Source organism: Chiroxiphia lanceolata, chromosome 19, assembly GCF_009829145.1.
Source record: "Chiroxiphia lanceolata isolate bChiLan1 chromosome 19, bChiLan1.pri, whole genome shotgun sequence".
NCBI classification, from domain to species: Eukaryota; Metazoa; Chordata; class Aves; order Passeriformes; family Pipridae; genus Chiroxiphia; species Chiroxiphia lanceolata.
Window position 1 is genome coordinate 566,255 of NC_045655.1, and position 21,493 is coordinate 587,747.

General features: G+C 46.6%; 1 protein-coding gene across 1 annotated transcript; it reads right to left on the reverse strand.

The window, feature by feature from the left end:
* Positions 1–3,513: 3,513 nt before the first annotated feature.
* Positions 3,514–21,493, reverse strand: LOC116796360 (myosin heavy chain, skeletal muscle, adult-like). Its single transcript, XM_032706926.1, is given in 45 exon segments — positions 3,514–3,812; positions 4,433–4,528; positions 4,674–4,778; positions 4,867–5,037; positions 5,131–5,256; positions 5,501–5,704; positions 5,800–6,108; positions 6,247–6,348; positions 6,350–6,372; positions 6,536–6,701; positions 6,787–6,890; positions 6,893–6,956; positions 6,958–6,970; positions 7,321–7,517; positions 8,022–8,140; positions 8,321–8,447; positions 8,602–8,672; positions 8,675–8,990; positions 9,079–9,169; positions 9,257–9,402; positions 9,487–9,567; positions 9,569–9,664; positions 9,882–10,124; positions 11,133–11,388; positions 11,491–11,627; positions 12,284–12,407; positions 12,724–12,841; positions 12,960–13,047; positions 13,929–14,005; positions 14,166–14,475; positions 15,260–15,430; positions 16,184–16,333; positions 16,432–16,550; positions 17,092–17,194; positions 17,196–17,231; positions 17,333–17,436; positions 17,543–17,641; positions 17,734–17,797; positions 17,927–18,019; positions 18,105–18,219; positions 18,318–18,345; positions 19,913–20,069; positions 20,161–20,304; positions 20,391–20,633; positions 21,404–21,493. Coding segments are annotated over 44 exon segments (5,826 nt in total). The 5' UTR covers positions 20,598–20,633; positions 21,404–21,493; the 3' UTR covers positions 3,514–3,656.

The window sequence follows — 21,493 nt, forward strand, 5'->3', positions numbered from 1 at the left end:
CCCCGCTGAGCTCCCTGGGACTGACAGGAGCCTGAAGCTGGAGCCTGAAGCTGCGGATAAAGCTGATGGAGCCTTGCCCTGATAGCAACAGCCCAAATGGTGAGGCAAAAGGTACAGCCACTGTCCCAACTGATGTCTTTGGGCCCTACACCAGCACTCACCTGTGAAGGACCAGGAATCAGAATGGGAAAAATCTCAGAAGTGGAAAAAGATGTACAGTGATTGAAAGGACTTCATGATGCAGACTTCATAGTTATTATGTATACACACATTGTATGTTCCCCCAGAATTTGTATCTTCCGGGTATGTCCCGGCCTGCTCACCTCCCTGCTCCTCTGTTTCTCTGCCGATTCGCTGGAGAAGCTGCAGCGAGGGGACAGCTTCCATTCGCCCCTTCTCTCCCCGGTTCCTCCCATGCTCCTCCTCTTTTGCCCGTGTCCCTATCCTGGTTTGTCCCCCCGCTTGTCTGTCTCATGCTCCGCCCTATGTTCTGGCCCTTTCCCCTCCCGAGCTGATAAAAGACCGGGTGCACGCTTGACTAAAGCGTTCTACCTGCGTCCCACCTTTGTGTCCCCACCTCGTGTAATGCCACGGTCCCCCTCCTTTTCGGCCCGCGGCACCCACCCTGGGGTGTCACCACATCTGTCTGTGCTTCCTTCACGTGTCACCATCGCCTGGGACAGGTGTCAGTGTGGGACAGTGGGCCACTGCCTCATTGCACCCATGGTCTGTTCAGGGTCTCTGGGGGTGAACAGACCTTGCAATCTCCCCCCTCTGTGAGCTCGACCTCCACAAAGCTGGTGGGTGCTTTCCTTCCTGCCGACTCCCCAGCATCCCCTTGGGCCTCCAACCTGAAGCTCTTGCCTTGTTTGTACCATTTCACACACCTCCATGCAAACGACCCCAAATTTTAGGTCCACCTGCAGGGTTCAAACCAGATTGTTCCTGAGATGGGGAAGGATCTGGTAAGCCATTTTACACATTTTCAATAAATGCAGAAGTGCAGTTTGCCCTTTCCCTTCTATAAAAGGCTGTTTTAGAAAACATTCCCCAAAAAAGGTAAACTGCATTTGAGAGAAGCCCAGACCATTCTGTCCTGCACTCCCTCCTAATAAGTGAAGGTCCCAAATACTCAGCTGGGGCTGATACACACTAAAAACTTCATAGTAATGTGTGCATTATCTGTTGAGCGTGATTTTAAAGTGTCTCTAAAATCTATTCTACATGGAAATCCACACATCCTGCTTAGCAGGAACGGGGAAGAAGTTATTTCCTTGCTAAGGGCAGTTTGGTACTTAACATATATGTGGATCTAAGTTCTCATTTGATGTTTAGTAGTAAAACCCATGTCATTGGTACAGAAGAGCCTCATTAAAAAACAGTGACATTTTTTACATTAAATACTTTCTCACATGAATACAGCCTCTTTTTTGTGTATTATACTTACCCTCCCACTGTCACTTTTTGTCCTAAAAATGACTCTTTAGTCTTGCTTTAGAGTGATGGAGCAGCAAGGAGGCAGCCTGCTATGAGTTATCAGCATCTTCCTGTATTTGCCAGGAGGAGTATGGTGATGGAGGATCTCTTCCTACTTGTTCCAGGTTTGCTCAGCTTTTTATTGTTGTCTATTTCCTTAAGACAGTCTGCTTCCTTTCACAGGCTCCCAACCAAAGTTTAAAAGGTGCAGAGCAGTTTCTGCTGCCTCAGTTACCACGAAAAGCAGTACTTTATTATGCAATGAACCCCCAAGCTTGTCAGACCTTTACCATATATATGGTGTTCACAAGCTTAACCTGAAACAGGTTGACTAATAGTTGTGTGACTACTACACAGTTATTAAAGCAAGATAAAACCACTTCAGGCTTAGAGAGGCCCTAAGATCGTGCATTGTCAGGTCAATACAAACCCTCAAGATTTTTATTATTGAAAAAAAGTCACATTTATTGGTCTACGATAGCGGAGGTTTTAAGGAACTGAAGCATCTTAGCATAGAAAGAGAATGGTCAGGTATTCAGAAGTAAGTGTGAAAAGAGACAAACTGATGTCAAAAACAATATCAGAAAACAGTCAGGCTTGTATCTGCCATGGAGAATGAGTGCAAAGAATATAATAGAGTGAAAGAAATCTGAAGTCTACTAGGGAAACATAGGAAGCTTCCCATACCATGGGAAGGAAGAGCTAGGCTGGTGTCACTACAAGGTGTAAAATGGATTTATAAGGCTCTTTGTGACTGAAAGCTGGTAATCTCTGAAAAGACTTACTCTCATCACTTTTTCAGATACCGATGACAGAGACGTGCTGTTTCTGCTTTCTCATCCTCACTACTGACAGCAGACAAGGCCTAAAATTACTAGTGTGTTGGTGAGTTTGCATCTTGGAGGCTGATAATTAAATACTCATTTTGATAATTCTTTCTTAGCCATACAGACATGAGCTGTTGGGCGGAAGTTTCCAGCAGAGTGACCAAAGCTCAGTGGAAGCTCACTTTGCCCTTTGGAAGGAAAACCCATGCTATGACAGGGATTTCTACTCACACTGACTGAGGGACCACTGACAACCTTCAGCACTTCCCCGGAAACCTCAAGACCTCCAGTGGCAGGCTCTCCTTTGAAAGTTTGAAGAAGAGTAGAACTAAAGGTTTTGGAGATCCTTGACCTCAGGCCTGGGAATAGCCATGATCTGCATGCCATGCCTGAGTTAAGCAGCTGAGAAATTCCCCTGCATTTGATTTACACACACACACTCCCAACACACCTCACTTTCCCCCATACCCCCCTGTCCTCTACCTTCTGCCCTCTGCACTCTCCTGTTTCTTTTCATGTCAGAGCCAGTGAGAACATTGATCCCTCTCAAGCCTCCTCACACTGTGTTGATTTTAGAGTTCTGCTTTAAATGCCCATTCAGTTCTCTCCCTTCCTATCTTAAATTTCTGGGTGTGTGCAATTGGTCTTCCTTGACCTTGTTGCTTTTTCTTTTTCTTTTTTTTTTTTACCACTGCTGAAAAATGAGCTGTTATTTTCACACAGTTATGCAGCACATGAGGCAGACCTTCCTCCTGATGGGCAATTGTCAACTCAGAGTCCACCTCTTCACAAGTGACACTTTATTGTGTTTCTCTATCTGTGTTTTTAACTTTATTGAATTTTATGTGCTATGTAACGGCACTGTTTGCTGGGTGTTATGGAAGCCTTCTGTAATTCTAACCTATCAGTCATTGTCCTTAGTGCCTGGAATAGTGTAATTTCATTGGAAACGTGTTCCTTCCTGTTCAATGCTGCTCTGATTTACTTATTGCTGGAACAACATATGCCCCAGCACAAATAACTACTCTCATTTTGTGTCTTTCAGGATTATTTGTGTGAGTGAGAAGCTTTCTTTTAATCACTGGCTAAAGTGTTATAGAAGGGATAAGCAGTTAGAAACCAGATGAGAATAAGGCAACACTCTGTACAAAGACTAATGGTGATACAGATCAAACCTCTAAAACCAGAAACAGATGAAGACTATTGCCCATGATATGCATCCAAATGAATCTACTCTTTATTCCTACATGTTCCAACATATTGAGGGGGTTGCAAATATCAAATATGGAAGAAAGTGACAGAGAGTTCACATTTTGTGCAGCACTCAGGTCACTTTGCTGCTTTGTGACATCCTCACTCTTCCTCTTCTATTTTCTTCCCATGCATGTCCCGGCTCTTCACTCGGAGCTTGTTGACCTGTGACTCTGCAATGTCAGCCCGTTCCTCGGCTTCCTCCAGCTCGTGCTGGATCTTGCGGAACTTGGAGAGGTTGACATTGGAGAGCTCCTCCTGTGTGGGGAGAGGGAGTTGGTGGTGAGGAGCCCAGGGCAGGGATTTCACTCCTCCTGCACCTCGGCCTTGTGGGGCTGCAGCTCTTCCCTGAGGGGAGGCACAAACCTCTGTCCCCCTTCCACCACTGCTCACATGTCAGCTCACCCCACCCTCCTCATCCTCCCCTTCCCAGGACCCCTCTGGGAAAAGCATCACCAGGACTGTGTCATACGGGAGGAACAGCTTTGTCACTTGGATTTGCCACTTACGCTCTTGTTCTCCCACTACTTGCTGCCTCATTATCAGTGTCACTTATCAAGTTGAGAAAGATCCTGAAGCGTTCTGCTGCTGACTATTAGCAGAGATTCAGGAACTTCTCAGTGAGTGGATGTGGCCCCTGGGTTTGTTTGCTCTGACCTCCCATATGAAACAGGCTGTAGAACTTGCCTCAGTTGATCCCTGACTGCAAAGTGCCCAGAGCTCACCAAGGTCTCATGACACGACAGCAAAACAGCGAGGCCAAGGCTGTTGTGCCTTGGGAGTTTCTTTCAAGCCCCTTTCCTGGTGTTCAGCCTCATTCAATGCCTGTGCTGCCCCAATGGAAGGTGACCCTTGCCCATTCCTCCAGCAATACTTACAGCTTCCTCAGCCTGTCTCTTGTAGGATTTCACCTTCATTTGCAGCTTGTCCACCAGATCCTGCAGCCTGAGAACATTCTTCCTGTCTTCCTCAGACTAGAGGAGATGGTAAGGAGGAAGGAGAATGAATTCTTGGTTCTGCATCACACAGGGTTAAGAAATCCCCTTGGGGATGGTGTGTGCAAAATGAGACTTGCTGTGAGAAAACTCTGTTTAAGCCCAAGGAGGCCTCCAGCCTTACCTGGTAGGTGAGTTCCTTCACCCTCCTCTCGTACTTGCGCACACCCTTCACGGCTTCAGCGCTGCGCTTCTGCTCAGCATCAACCTCCCCTTCCAGCTCCCGCACCTGCAATGAGAAGCCCATCCCTGCAGCTTTCCTGGGGGTGTCTCTCCAAGGGACGGGGTCACTCATGCACCAACACAGCCCTACTCACCCTGGCCTCCAGCTTCTGCAGTTGTTTCTTTCCACCCTTCAAGGCCAACTGCTCGGCCTCTTCCAGACGGTGCTGCAGGTCCTTCACTGTCTGGTCCAGGTTCTTCTTCATCCTCTCCAGGTGGGCACTGGTGTCCTGCTCCTTCTTCAGTTCTTCTGCCATCATGGCCGCCTGAGCAGAGCAAAAGGTCAAAGCCCTTGTGGGGCTGGAGACATTTTGGGGAGAATACATCCCCCATCAGCGATGAAAGGAGCCCCGACTCACATCTGTGATGGCCTTCTTGGCCTTCTCTTCAGCATTGCGGGCCTCCTGGATCGTATCCTCCATTTCGCTCTGTATCTGAGAAATGTCTGTCTCCAGCTTCTTCTTGGTGTTGATCAAGCTGGTGTTCTGTGCACAGGAAAGACAGGAATGGTGCTGTCAGTCCAAATGCCTGCACACCAAGGCCTGAAAGTGCAAGTAGAGTTTAGGAAAATTTTAATGCAAGAGACTTGCATTAAACCGGGCATTGGAGGCTGGCTGGAGGGACAGCACATTTCATCAAGTATTTACACAGTAATCACTTACAAGGAGCGGGACAATCTCCCTCTTTTTTATCCCTTGTGGATGGGATTAATTTCCAGCAATGCCTGACCTGCGTATGGAGGAGCTGTGCACGTTCAGTGGCATCCAGGAGCTCCTGCTCAGCCAGTTTCCTTGACCGCTCCGTCTGCTCCAGGGCTGCCCGTAGCTCCTCAACTTCAGCCTGCAGCAGGTTTGCTCTGCGCTCCACCATGGCCACCTGCTCCTTCAGGTCATCCTGGGTCCTGAGAGCATCGTCCAAGTGTAGCTGGGTGTCCTGGAAGAGAGACAGGAGGAATTACAAGGCATCAGTGTGTGCTTGAGTGCCAAAAATATCAGGGCTCTCTCTATCTGTAGTTTTGCTGAACAGACCTTGAGCACAGCCTGTGTGTTTCGCAGGTTCTTTTGTGCCTCTGCAGCCTGGCGGTTGGCATGGCTGAGCTGGATCTCCATTTCATTCAGGTCTCCCTCCATCTTCTTCTTTAGCCTCAGGGCTTCATTCCTGCTCCTGATCTCAGCATCCAGGGTGCTTTGCATGGAGTCTACGACTCGGAGGTGGTTCCTCTTCAGCTGGTCGATCTCCTCATCTTTCTCTGCTATCTTCCTGTCAATCTCAGACTTCACCTGGTTGAGCTCCAGCTGCAAGCGCAGGATCTTCCCCTCTTCATGTTCCAGAGAGGCCTGGATATGCAGCAGGAACAGTGACTTAGACAACCACTTACTTTCTAAGCAATCTTTAATGGGAGTCTTAATGAAACCTAGGCTTCCTTTTCTGCCACATCTCCAAACATTTACAATAATTTTTAGTAGTGTACGTACCTCAGCTTCCTCCAGGGAGGCTTGCAGTTCAGATTTCTCCTGCTCAACTTGCTTCTTGACTTTCTCCAGCTCATGAATTGCCTTTCCTCCCTCCGCAATCTGTCTCCGTGAGGTCGGAAATCTCCTCTGTGGGAACAAAGACCAATGGCTTGCTCAGGCCCAGAGCAGAATGGGAAGGGCCCTGTCCCACCAGGGTGACAGGCATCTTTGCAGAGCTGCAAGGCACAGACCCCGCAGCAATGCTCAGCTGGTGAGAAAGCCATCCCGGAGCAGAGGGCCAGGGACTTACGCTGCAAGTTCTTGTTCTCCCGCTTCATTGTTTCCAGGTGGTCCAAGGACTCCTCATAGGCATTCTTCATCTTAAACAGCTCCGTGCTGAGGGAGCGAGACTCCTTCTGGGAGGCCTCCAGCTCAGCCTGCGTTTCCTCATACTTCTGCTTCCATTCTGCCAGGATCTGAAGAGAAACGGGGTGTGAGTAGGGATGTGGCCATCCCGGGGGAGGCTCTGCCCAGGAGTCCCAGGGCTGGAGCCCAGAAGACCTTATCAAAGTTCTTCTGCTTCTTGTCCAGAGCAGCGCAGGCAGCATTGGATCGCTCCACATCAATCATCAGGTCCTCCACTTCATTCTGCAGCCTCTGCTTGTCTTTTCCAGGGAGGCACATTTGGCATTGACAGCTTCGACGTGTTCCTCTGCATCCTGCAGGCGCTGTGGCCAGCTTCTTCCTGGGAGGACATAAGCACAGTGGCAGCTTAGAGCTTAGAAGGGAGTCAGTTCTGCACTGCCATGAGAGGGCAGTTGGCCACTTTGGGGGTTTTGAGCTGAGCACTTTTCGCAGATCCTAAAGGATCTGTCCTTTCTGTGTGCATTAGGCCTGTCTTTGCACTTCTAGCCCAAAAGCCTATGCTTTCCCTTCCAATATACACTTTTTTCCTCCTCCCCTCTCTCTGCTTTGCACACAAAGACAGTATATCCCTGCCTTTATTTCAGCCCTGTCTCAGCCCACTCAGAGACTCCCATTTCCCTTGACCGCTCTCAGTCTTCTGCAGTCATTTCTCATCCACTCCCCACGTACTTGGCCTCCTCGAGCTCCTCCGTGCGCTGAATCGCGTCCGTCTCGTATTTGGTTCTCCACTGGGCCACTTCGCTGTTGGCCTTGGACAGGGCGCGCTGCAGCTCCCCCTTGGCTTCCTGCTCCTCCTCATATTGTTCCCGGAGCAAGTCACAGTCGTGGCGAGCGGACTGCAGGGCGTGGGCCAGGGCGTTCTTGGCCTGTGGGGACATGGGCGTGGGGTAACTCCAACACCTTCTTGAGATGCCTCTTGACACCGAAATTGGCAGTGGAACTAGAATGAACCTCTAATTAGGCAAATAGAGAGCTGGCATCTGACGGAGCCCTTACTGATGTGTCTGGCATCTGATGGAGCCCTTACTGATGTGTCTGGAGGATCAGGACATGTTAGTGACAGGTGCTCTGGGGACAGTAATCAGCTGTTTGTGTAAATGTTTTGACATGTGTGGCTGAATCCTGTCTTAGAGATGATCATCAGAATGGCAAGAAAGCCTTGTGGAGGATTTCTTCCAGCATCTAAAGCATCACACATCCTTCTCTCTCTCTCCAGCTCATGAGTAGAAGTTTGTGTACTATTGGTGTTTCCTCCAGTCCTACAGGTGTTTGGGGAAAGACATGGAACCTGTCTTGGGTCAGACTACAGGATTCTCCAGATCCTGTATCCAGGGGTGATCCAGGCTGTGGACACTGGGGTGCTTCCATACCTTGATTTCTTCCTCTAGATGCCTCTTGAGTTCCTCAATCTGTTGGGTAAATCCTTGCTTGCCCCTAGACAGTTGAGAAATCAGAGCATCTTTTTCCTCCACCTGGCGGGAATATTCACCTGGGAAGGGTAAAGGGAAAAAAGGGAACCAGACTATTAGTCCTATGACCCTTTCTCTGCCTGTAAAGCCATGTAACCAGGAGTGGCCTGAGAAGTTATACCAGTTGTCACGTTGCACCCAAAGGTGTGCTCATGGTGTGCAGGTCCTCCCACTGCACTTCAGGAATGAGGATGTCTCACCTGACTCTGTCTGCAGACGAGCTCTTTGAGTATTGAGGTCATTGATCATGCGCTGATTCTGCTCCTCCTTCGTTTTTAACTCACTCAGCTGATCTTCCAGTGTGCGACACATCTTCTCCAGGTTTGCCTAGGGAGCAAAAAAAAGGGAAGGGAAGGAGATGAACGCCCTGCACTCTGCCTCATTCTCACAGCAGGGATATTGTCTATGGGAATGTGACTGGTAGATGCAGCCTTTGTGCCACACCTTGGCCCTGCGAGCATGTTCTACTGCAATTCCATACCTTGGCTTTGGAGACAGACTCCATGTTACTGGCCAAGTCATCAATCTCCATCTTGAGCTCACTCTTCTCCTCTCCAGCTTCTGCTTGACGCGCTGCAGGTTGTCGATCTGCTCCCCCAGCTCAGCTGTGCTGTCCGCGTGCTTCTTGCGCAGGGCGGCAGCCGTGGCTTCGTGCTGCAGCGTGGCCTCTTCGAGGTCCCGGCGCATCTTCTGGAATTCTGCCTCCCGCTTCTTGTTCATCTCCACCTGAGCTGCCGTCGCCCCTCCTGCTTCTTCCAGGCGCTCGCTGATCTCCTCCAGCTCCCTGGACAGGTCAGCCCGATGCTTCTCTGCTTTAGCGCGAGAGGTTCGCTCGGCCTCGATTTCCTCCTCCAGTTCCTCAATACGGGCCTGGAGAACACGAGGGACCCTTCACACCCGTGCCCTCCTCCTCCCTGAGCCGAGCCTGGGGCAGGCAGGGGAAGGAGCAGACACTTGCCTGCAGCTCCTTGATCTTCTTCTGTAGTTGCATGCCCAGGGCTTGTTCATCCTCGGTTTTGCTCTGGATCTGGCTGATTTCAAAGTCTTTCCTTTGGGCAAAGCAAAGTGGGTTACAGCTCAAAGGAAAAAGACAAGAGCTGCAGCCCAGCACTGAGGTGCCCCAGGGCCACACTTACTTCTTCAGTTTCTCATCCAGCTGCTGCTTATCATTCTCCAGATCCATGATGCTGTCCTGGGCCAGCTTCAGGTCTCCTTCCAGTTTCCTCTTGGCTCTCTCCAGGTCCATGCGCAGTTTCTTCTCTTGCTCCAGGGACCCTTCCAGCTACACAGAACAAGGCCATCAGTGCTCCACCAGCCAGCTCAAACTCCATACCTGTCTGTTCCTGCTGTGTGTCCGTGGGCTTACATCGTCCACTTGCTGCTCCAGCTTGGTCTTGGCTTTGGTCAGTGTATTGACTTTGTCCTCTTCTACCTGCAGGTCATCCAGGGGTCTGCTGATGGGCCTCTTGGAGGGCTTTCTTCTCTTTTGTCAGCTTGGCGATGGTCTCGTCCAGGGCTGCCATCTCCTCTGTGAGGTTTTTCACCTACAAATATGAGCACTTATCAAAATCAGTTGAAAACTTGCTTGGTGATTCAGGGAATTCTCCCTCTGCTGTGCTTAGCCACAAGTCGTGCTTTTCTTTTCACTGCTTAGGTCAGGCCCAACTCATGTGCTTGAAAGCCAACACATCCTTAGGTTGCTCCTTTGCTCCTAGAAACAATGATTTTTTGACCCTTTAATGTAACTCCCCGTGTGCGTACCTTGTTTTCTGTTGCATGCTTTTCCTTCTCCACCTTGGCCAGTGTTAGCTCAAGGTCATCAATATCTTTCTTCAGCTCTGAACATTCATCCTCCAGTTTTCTCTTCTTGGCTGTCAGCTCAGCATTGATTTCCTCCTCATCCTCAGCCCTTTCAGTCACTTCCTTAATTTTGGCTTCCAGCTGGATTTTGGTTTTGATGAGCTGGTCACACCTTTCCTCAGCATCAGCCAGGCTATCTGCTTCCTGGAGGGGAGACAGAATTTTGTCGGTTGTAGTATTTGAACTTTCTGTGCTCTGTCTTTTGTATCACTGGGTAGGCTTGTGTTAAAATGGGAGCTGAACCTGACTTTCAAGCCCAGCAACTGGAAAATCTTGACTGGTGTTTAATTACTGTAAACCTCATCATTTGGAATCAATATTTATTCTATAATTCTGTGTCTCCTAAATATGCCTCGCTGGTTGAGTGTCCATGACAATGCTTCATAGCACAAACACAAAAGCACAACCGAACAGTGGTTACTTCCATCACTAATTCGTCAGGAGCAAGGGCTTAGTGTTTGGGTTTTTTTTTCTGATGGAAAATGCACCTAGCAGCTTTTTCTTTTTAATTGTCTCAACAAAAGTCTTAAATATTTGGGATGTAATGGCTTTTACATTTCTGACAATAAATTAGTTGAGAGAGGTACTTATCACTTTCCTACAGGCATTAAAATTCCTGCAAGACCAATAAAGTTCTTGCCCTCATCTACCTCTGTGGCTTCTTTAAAGACCACATCAAGCATTTCCTCAACTAGTTGATCACTTTATTTGGTGTTAAGAAACTGCCTTTTCCTAATTGAGTTTGAATAGGAAGTATCTGTGTTTCTGAAAGTAATCAAGGCCTTCTAGTGTAGCTGTAGATGGGAAAAGTGTGTGCTTCCCTGGTTTGCCTTTACTGCATTAGACAGAAGCACTTCTTTGAAAGCTGAGATGTTTCCCTTCCAGTTCAGAGCTCTCAGATGTGGCAGCACATGTTGGCTGCTGTTTCATGGCTCTTCCTCAGACAGCAGGAATGATGAGTGTCGTGTGGGGCTGCCATAGGTCCCACCCTGCCATGCCAGTGCCTGTTTCCTCAGCATTACAGTGCCTTAGAAGGTGTGATTTAGACTGTTTTCTACTACCCATCAGTTCCTGCGAGTTACTGCGTAGGATAAGACGCCTTCTGACAGTTTATCATTCTTTTTCCAGGGAGAAACAAACAGTGATACTCACAGCCTGCACTTGGAGCTGCAGGTCATTTTTCTCCTGCACCAGTGCTACCATTTTCTCCTCCAGTTCCTTCCGCTTTGCCTCAGACTTTGCAAGCTCTTCCTTGGTTTTCTCAAACTCCTCCTTCATGTTGGCCATCTCCTTCTCAGACTCTGCACTCTTCAGCAAGGGCTTGATCTTGAAGAACAGCTTCATCCAGGGCCAGTGTTTGACGTTCATGAATGAACGAACGTTGTACTGGATGCAGAAGATGGACTCTCTGAAATGAAATTCATGTGATTATTGCACAGCTCTGCTTTGATTAATTTAAACTTCATTAGCCAAATACCATGAGAATTAAATAAATTTTAGAAAAGTCTACCTCCTTTCTACCATTTTCTTATACTCCACTCTCATCAGGAAGCCCCTGCACCTGGCCTGTGTGCGAGTGATGATTTCTGCCAACTTGTCATCTCTCATCTCCTCCAGGAGTCCCAGCAGCCCAGCTTTGAAGAACACCTTGAGAGAGAAATGGTGCAGCATGTCATTGTGAGGTAGTACAGGCTAAACACACAGCGTCTTTCAGTATCCTAACAGACTTTAATGGCCATGACCAGCATCACCTTGGGCCTTCTCCCATGCTCTCTGTCCAAGGGCTTAGAGCTTCCCATAGTCTCAGATTTAAGCATTCAGTCCCTGTCTGAGCTGTGTGTCATGAGTACTGTTTCCAGTTCAGCCACAGCCTCAGCCACCCACACACCTGATCATGGACCCCAGTGAGCTCTACCGTGACCTGCTCACTTACTTCCTGGCTTGATGTTAAACATATGTCATTGGTGTGTATAGGTCCATGAATTAAAGAATAGGGCCTTGCCTTGTTAGCCTACTTATACCTGACCCTGCCAAATCGTGAAAAACCAAGGCTTTATGGGCTTCACCTCAGACCTTCCTTATTGTAACAAACCTGCCTGATGACCTGGACTCCTGGTTGCATCTGACTACCACTCCCAGGTCATCCTCATTTGCCTTGGTCGAGTACAGTGGTACTGGGCACTTCCTGATTGAGGCCTCCCCCTGCCAGCTCTGGTATGTCATTGTGCTGTGCCCCATCTCCCTGGCAGAGCAGCCCACCCTCACTGCTTTTGACAAACTTTTAACACAGGTCTTGTTTTTACCTTGGTGTGACCAAATTTGTACTGGGTGTGGTCCACATCAATGGACCCAAGGAGCTTCTCAGAAGCCTTCTTGTTGTCCATGAACTGTCCCTCTGGGATAGCACTGGCATTGAGTACTCTGTATCTGCAGAGGAAAACATGAAGAAATTGTCAAAACCACTGCTGTGATTGAACCCCCAGCCTTCTAAGACTGTCCCATTGAACAAATCTTATGCCTGGAGACAGTTCAATTCAGGATATGGGGATTGTTTTTGATATATAATACTAATTCTAAGTACAAGAGAATCCTGATCTCAGCAATGCCCTGCCATCATGAACTGATGGCAAAACATTTCTATATTACTGTTCACTACCAATTTAAAGTATGAAGTTTAAAGTATATCACAATACTCAGGCTCTTCAGCTTGGTCTGAATGGGCAGAAAGGTGCAGTGCTCTTACCTCTGTTTGAAGTCAGCATAGAGGACTCTGCTGGGGAACCCTTTCCTGCAGATCCTGATCCCTTCCAACACGCCGTTACAGCGCAGCTGGTGCAGCACCAGCTCATGCTCCATGGCACCTGACAAAGACCAGCATTAGTGACTACTCCGCTCTTTGACACTCAGGAAAGGAGCTTCTGCTGCTTAAGTTTTCCTCCTCTCTGCTGCTTAAGTTTTCCTCCTCTTGGGTGTCCTTACCAGGTGTTTTTGTTTCATTTGGGATGATGCAGCGTACAAAGTGAGGGTGGGTGCTCCTCAGGTTGGCCATCAGCTTGTTTAAATTCTCCTGTGAGATCATCAAACAAAGTTTATATTATTAAGTGTGAGCACTGGAATCTTAACAGAGGATGCATCAAACTGGGAGTTTCAGGTTGCAGACTTGTCTTCTCTAAAACAACTCCCAGAAGTCCCAAAGGGAAAACTGGAAATAGAAACAAATTTTTGGTTTTGAAATTCTTTTATAGAATAATGGTTAGTATTACTTTTCCTTGACCTCCTCATCCAAACACAGGGCTGCTATTTCACGGTTTTCCTTTGAGTTGGTAATTCTTGTGGTATATATTTGGGCATTTAAAGTAAATCACATGTATTCTTGGTTAAGCATGATTTGACAGCTAAGTAAGTTCTTTCCAAATGGATGCAATATTTCTGCAGCCCATGCAGAGTGACTCTTTTAGTAGTAATTCAGTCTCAAACCTTTAAGACATAACTCAAAACTGACCTCACAAGTCAATTATTTAGTGTAATTTAACCTTCACCCTCTTTCCACATTGAAATCAAATCATTGCCTTATGATCTTGGGGTCATTTTATCTTCACTTTTGATGTTTGTTCTATTACTTTCAAATTTTACAATAAGTCAATACTGAAAATCTGCATAGATACAACAAAACAGGTCAAGGAAATATATCTGAATTCTGTGGAGAGGATTTTAAGGAATTTCGCTGATATATTTTTCACTTCCATCTAAGTAGATGAACTTAGACGTTTGGATATTTTTCTAGAATTTTCAAAGATGGATGTGGCATTGCAAAGGAAAAGTCTGTAATTTACAAGAATGGAAAAGAAAGAATTTTAAAGGATGACAAGGGTTATGTCCAAAATGCAAACAGACCTTTCAGATTCAGATGCTTTCCATCTGCAAAGACTTAATGAATATTAAACTTACCCTGAAAAGAGCTGAGACAGTCTGGAAAGAAGAACCCTTCTTCTTGCCTCCTTTCTTGCCACCACCACCACCACTGTCTGTATATCAAAGATAAAAAAAAAAAAAAAAAGTATTAGAATGTGGATATTGCAATTAGGAAATACAAAACACAAAGTAGCTTTACAATTTTAGTGTTTGTGGCTTTAAATCTGAGAAAAATTTCTCCCACACTGAAAATACAATTTTCACTGAACTGACCTGCATCTGCTCCACCATAGCTGGCAAAGAGTAAGGCCAAGGTCTTGACAGATGATTTCTGGTACAGCCCAATGACAGTTTCATTCAGGGGGTCCTTGTTCTTCTCCAACCACCCAGTGATGTTGTAGTCCACTGTGCCAGCGTAGTGCACCAGGGAGAAGTGGGCCTCAGCCTTGCCTTTGGCAGGTTTGGGCTTCTGGAAGTTGTTGGACTTGCCCAGGTGCTGGTCATAGAGCTTGTTCTTGAAAGAGGTGTCAGTTGCCTTGGGGAACATGCACTCCTCTTCCAGGATGGAGAAGATGCCCATGGGCTGGAAGGTATCACAGGAAATGACAAATAAAGATGATAATGGAAATGTCCAAGGCCACATTGGATGGGACACTGATCAACCTGGTCTAGGGCAAAGTGTCCCTGTCTCTGGCAGGGGGTTGGAACGAGATGTTCTTTAGGTTCCCTTCCAATCCAGACCACTCTGTGATTCTATGACAGTGACAGATGTTCTAAGCCTGTGCTACGAACATCAAAGGTACTACTGGGGTGCTTTAGCATCCCAGCCTGGATGAGGGCCTGGCTTTGTCAGGAGTTGTTCTCAGGCAGGGAGCCTATTTCTGCCTTCCCTTGCCTCCCTGCAGCCAATCTTCATGGAACTGGTAAGGATGTCTGTCCAGTGCACATTGGAATTGGTGCAGAATTAGAGGGAGCAGTGCTAAACACAAACATAATTGGGAAAAGAGCCACAAGAGGCCCTGTGGTTGTGGGAGGTCCAGTGAGATGATACTTATTGCCCAGATTTGTCTGTGGACTTCAGATTTGAGCCTTCAAAGGAAAAAGAAAAGGAGACTGACTTTGCTTTGTTTTAAACAGCACTCTCACTCTTGGTGAGAGTCCAGGCTACTTTTCCAAGCTTGAAGACCAGAAAATGCAGGACTGATGACACAGAGGTGCATTTCTCCATTTCTCTTCCCCAGACTAAACTAAATTTCAGTGCAAAATATTTTGCTTAACTGATGCTGCATGTCTGGCTCTGAGCTGAACCTGCCTCAGAAACATCACATAATTCCAGCATTCATCATACATGTGTATGGGAGAGGTACCTTCTCAATGAGCTCAATGCAGGCAGCCAGGTCCATCCCAAAGTCAATGAATTCCCACTCAATTCCCTCCTTCTTGTACTCCTCCTGCTCCAGCACGAACATGTGGTGGTTGAAGAACTGTTGCAGTTTCTCATTGGTGAAGTTGATGCACAGCTGCTCAAAGCTGTTGAACTGCCCAAAGCAAGGAAAGGTGCACAGGTTCTCAAGCGTGCCAAACACCACAGGCCTTTGCTGGCATTCTCCTAAGGCTGGTTGAAGTTCCCCAGCTGAAACACCATCCCCAACCCTACTGTCCCAGCTGTGTTTCCTTAGCAGGGCTTCTATTGTACCACTCCCTGGCCTTAAAGGATTTTTTTATTGTTACCTCTGAAATCAAGCTACAATTCTTTTTCCCTGTGCTACTCACAGCAAATCCTTTGGTAACCTCCACTGGTTATGTGTAGCTGGTAGCTGCTCCATTGGGTATGTGTTGCAGGTTTCTGACCTCCTGGACAGTGGAAACCTCCTCAGTGTCCCACCCAAGGACTTCTCTGCCCTCACATCAATAATCTGGGGGTTTCTGTGCTCAGAAAACATGCTGGGAGCTTGCCCATGGCACAGCCTTCCTTGGTTTTCCAAGAGCATCCAGCCCTTTGGCCCAAAGCTGTGTGAGCCTTAGTCCTCGAGCTCCCTCTCTGTTTGCAAAGCCTGAGACCTTTGCGAGCTCACGGGCCTCTGTTTGCCAGAAAGGCAATGTTAGAATTGGTGTTTGTCAGCAAAGCCTTTTGAGGGGGCTACAGTGACAGAGAAGAGGGAGGGGCTCCTAGAAAACATCAGATGAGAAGGATAAACTTTTGAATCCTCTCAAAAAGAAGTGTGTATCTGAGTCCTCATGACCCCTCCTCGCTCCTCGCTTGACTAGGGTGTCAAATCCTTGTTCCTTACATCAAAGATCTCAAAGCCAGCAATGTCCAGCACACCAATGAAGTACTGCCTGGGCTGCTTTGTGTCCAGCTGTTGGTTGATGCGAACAACCATCCACAGGAACATCTTCTCAAACATAGCCTTTGCCAGGGCACCCACTGAATTGTTCACCTAAAGCAGAGGAGACAGGACCAGAGTTCCCTCCCGGGGTCACAGAAGAATGCTCATGTACTCTCTCAAGCCATGCATTGTCAACCTCCAGATTTTACCTGTGTCACGTTTTGACCTTTGGTCACATACTCATTCCCAACCTTGACTCGGGGATAACACAAGGCCTTCAGAAATTCAGCTGAGTTAAGGCCCGTCAGGTAGGCAGCCTTGTCAGCCACTAGAGATGGGGAAAGGAAGAGAAAGTATTTCATGGATGGTGTTCATATTTTAGGAATGGAAGAGCATTTATCTGATCGCATACAGAAAGCCTGGGAAGAAATGTGAATTGTGCAAGCTAATGATGGCCGTCTTTGAAAGCAAGAAAAGGTATGGCTTAGATAGGAGTAGCCTGAACCTGGAATTTCCCAGAAGAATCCCAAAAACCTCTAGTAATGCATGAGGTGAGCATGCGGTGGCACGTGGATTTCTGGGTAGCAAAGCTTAGGGGAGTTATTTCACCAAAAATACAATTGGACATCATGGTTTCTTAATGGTTGAAGGGTTTCAAGAGAGAGAAAGACAATCACTGGACAGAATAATGGAACTTCCCATGGCTGAGAAAACACCTCTACATTGAGATGGACTATATACAAAGATGGGTTACTCAGTGTTGTATGTGGAGACTCAGCCCAACAGAGGTCTGTCTTTGGAGGCTTAACATATCATCTCTGGAGACAGACAAGTGCTTTAAACAAATCAGTCACTGAATTTGCTGATACCTTCTGTACCATCAGGCTCTGCCTGCTCCTCTCGTTGTTTCTGCTTGAACTTCAGGTTCCCGTAGTGCATGACAGCCCCTGTCAGCTTGTAGATGGCTGTTTTCCTCATCAGCACTGAAGCCCAGGATGTCAATGGCACTCTGCAGTAAAAAAGCGTGAATTCGAACACATGTCCTTGGGGGGTCAGCGATATCACCCTTGAGATATGCACAGTAGAGACCTCTTTGCTGTGTTAACTCACATCTGTTGCCATCAGCTCCTCCTGGTCATCAATGCTGGGAACAGTGACCTCTCCTTGACTCACATAGTGGAAATCATAAGGGTTGGTGGTGATGAGGAGCATGTCTGAAAGCAGGAAGAGGCAAGGCACAGGCTTAGTTTTGCCAAGCAAGTGACAGAGGGAACTGTTGCTCAGGGTTCATCCTCAAAAAACCATAATGCTCCTTCCTACCAATTAGCTCTGGCTTCTTGTTGGACATGATCTGATAAAAGATGTGGTAGCTTCTTTCTGCCTTGAGCTGGAAAGTGACTCTGGACTTCTCCAGCAGATCTGCCCAGGAAGGTAGAAAGAATTAGGTACAGCAATGCACATGGAGGTGGGAATTTGGGAAGGGATTGGACCAGTCCAGGAGAATCTCTTACAAGTTTCAATATCAGCAGAAGCCAGTTTGCCTGTGGCCCCAAAGTGGATTCTGATGAATTTGCCCTGTTAAGGAGAAGCAGCAGCATTTGAATCTGGATGGTTTCGTCTGACATCTCTTTTACATGGAGACCTGCTCAGGCATCACTTGTCCTGCCATGAGAGGGAGAGATTTTGTCCAAGTCACCAACTCACAAAGCGCGAGGAGTTGTCGTTCCTCACGGTCTTGGCATTTCCAAAGGCCTCCAGCAGTGGGTTGGCACTGATGATTTGATCCTCAAGCGTTCCCTGCAGGGGGAAAATTATTCACCGACTCTGTTGAGTCGACAGGGTAATGACAGCCCAAGTGTCCAGTCTGTTCTTTCTGACTCACCTGCATTTTGCCTGATGTCTGCTCCTCCTTCTTCTTGTCCCCGCTGGCTGCAATTGTTGCAAAGTACTGGATGACACGCTTTGTGTTCACAGTCTTCCCAGCACCGGATTCTCCACTGTCAGAGCAAGGAGAGAAGCAGAGAGCGTGTGGTCAGGCAGGAGGGGCCCTGGCCCTGGGCAGCCCCTCAGGGACCTGAGCAGGGGGTGTACGTACGTGATCAGGATGGACTGGTTCTCCCGATCTGGGGAAGAGGCAGAAAAATGATTACAAACTGTCATGAATATCCTTGATAAAAATATTCCTGTGACTTTTAGAAGTTGCACTGGCATTAGGCAGCTAATTCCTTTCATAAGCATACCTATCTTCACTCCTACTTCTTTTTTAACATTTTAATGTTCCTAGCTGCAGCTGGGAAGCTGATATGTCAGCCCTGATATGCTTGGCAGGTGTAGCAAATGTGCTTCTTTTTCTGGATATTCTCTTCATGTTAACCTGCTCATTTTCTTTATGAAAATGATTTCAGCTAAGGAGCAGTTTTGTAGAATTGCTGATTAAATGATCTATCAGTCAGCTGAGATGAACAGGATCATGTGTTTCTCATAAGCTTTACAACACAAGCAACAACTACTCCTCATCGGTCAGTAAGCCCCCTAAATGGTTTTTATGTCAGTAGCCAGTTGATTGTTGCCTAAAGAAAATCACAGAAACTTCATAAACATGTAGTAACGTTTACCAGAACAGTCTCCTATGCTCTAGAGATTGAAATTTCTGAGCTCAATTTGATGTTTGTGTGTGCAGTAGCTTGGGCTGAGTTTGCCTTCCAGAATTTTGTCTGGTTGCTTTTTTAATCCATTCTCCGATTGCAGTTTGCACTATGAAACCTGAAAACATCTGCACAATGTCTGAAGAGACTAAAGCATTAAGGGACTGACTCTTGTGGAAAAGTCTGGGTTTGCACACACAAAGTTTCTTCCTCTTGAAGGTGTCAGCAAGATGACTTACATAAACATGGTTATGATAACGCACACCAATGAAACGTCAATTTATTATTGTTCTGTTCCCATTCTATTCCCTACCAGTTAATCTTCTAATTCTCTGAATACTATAGGATTAAATACACTAATTGGGGTTAGAAGAGGGAAGATGATTTATTTTAAAAATTTAAAATATATATCTTTATGGTATATATTTTTATGACTAATCTACTCTTTCCTAAAATTCTGGAGATTTAGGCAATGCTAGAAAAGTTGTCACTACCCTTCTTTGGTGTTGCTTCCATTTATTTTAATGAATGCAAAGGAAGAAACTGTTTCTGAGGGAGGAAATATCAATTTTCCGAGCTGGTTTCACTGCAAAGTCTGACTGAGACTGCTTCCCAAGTTTTCATAAAGCCACCATAGGAAGCATTGGCTCCAAAGTTGAATGTTGTTTCCCCTTACACACAATGTGATTTAGAAACTCCACTCTAGTGACTACGAAGAACAATTAAGTTCATTCAAAGAACAATTCTTTCATCTCAGAGAAAAAGTAGAACTTCAAAGGTATATCCAAATTTCTTTGAAGGAAAGTCTGACAATGTATCCAGTGCTAAATCATATCCTCCCAAATATCTTGGACATTAAATTCTAACATTGACTGTTATAAACATGATCTAAATGACAGTTTTCAGTAAAGAAACTATTTCCAGTGATGAGAGAACATCACCCTCACAGCACCGTTAAATTGAACTACTTTGCAGCGAAAAGGTTTCTTTTCACCTCTGAAAGTGTTCACAGCCAAGTAATTTTAAAGAAAACTGAGTAACTCACCAGTCAGCATGAACTGATAGGCGTTGTCAGAGATGGAGAAGATGTGTGGAGGGGCCTCCTGGCGCTTCTTGCCCCGGTAGGCCAACACCACCTCCGGGTTGTACACGGGCAGCCACTTGTAGGGGTTGACAGTGACGCAGAAGAGACCCGAGTAGGTCTGCGAGGAAGGGACACAGCACGTTGGCTTCCCCTGGGCCTGGCAGAGCAGTTCCTCCAGCTGCCCAAAGGAAGCTGCTGCTGCCACTTACGTAGATCATCCAGGCTGCGTAACGCTCTTTGAGGTTGTACAGCACAGCGGGTTCGTGGAGGTGGGTCATCATGGCCATGTCCTCGATTTTGTCGTACTTGGGAGGGTTCATGGAGAAGATTTGATCTTCCTTCACGGTCAGGGTCTGTCAGAGGGCAGGAAAGAACAAGCATGTCAGCTCAGAGCCAGAGTGGGAATGAAATGCTGTTTGTAAATCTTGCATTTACTCACCTCTCCCCCTTCAGTCTTGACAGTGACCTTGCCTGCATCCTTACTCTCAATTTTCCCTTTCACATAGGATTCCTTTGCATGTACCACAAAGACGGATGTCTTGGCATCAAAAGGCTTGTTCTGGGCCTCGATTCTCTCCTTCTCCGATTTTCGGAGGTAAGGAGCCGCCTCCCCAAAGGCAGCCATGTCCGCATCCGGAGTCGACATCGCTGCACTTTGACAGTAGGCACTGTCAGCAGGGTCCTTGTAGGAAAGAAGATATGTTGTATCAGGGAGTGAACTGCTTTATGTGGAAGAGAGGAGATCTCGCACATTGATCTCTTCAAATATTGAAGTAAGTATTAACAAGTCAAAAGTTGTATTTAAACTTCCCAGTCTTGGCTGAAAGCACTTCTATACTACTCCAGAATTAGTCCTTAGGCATCTACCTAAGCAACAAAATCCAAAACAGCAGTTTGGCGTGCAGTATGTTGTGAAATTTAGCAGCATTATCCCAACTTTGCAAACTCTAGCAAATTTGTATGTTTCCATAACAGACGCTTCATACTAAATGTCTGTTTTGTTTTGTTTTTGTTTTTTTTAAATGCTACTGAAAGTGTCTGAAATAATTCCTTGTCTGACAGCAAAGAGTGGCTTTCTAAAATTTACTTACTATGGACAATTCATCTTGCATTATCACAGATACAAACGTCACTAGTGCCTGTTCTCCTTTTCAGAAATTTTAAACTCTTGGATTTCATCCCGTTCCTTAAAAGTTGCTAAATTTTGATATTCTAGTGGCAGAGGTGAAAGTCAGTCACTGCTGTTTGAAAACATAACAACTCATTTTGTGTTGCAGAGATACCCAGAGGTAATATAGACGTTGAAGGAAAACATGCTGCCTTCAAACCTACAATAAAATTACTGGTGATAGAGACAGTCCATGATAGAAATGGATATCCAACTCTTATAGGAAGGTAAATGGAATAAAAAGGTATGTTTAGCCCAGAAGTTCACAGGAGCCATACACTTACCTTGAAATTTTCTGTCAAGACTGGGCACAGCACTCCAAAGAGTCTTTTATAGACTCTGGCATGCAGATGCTTCGGATGTTTCCTTTTCCT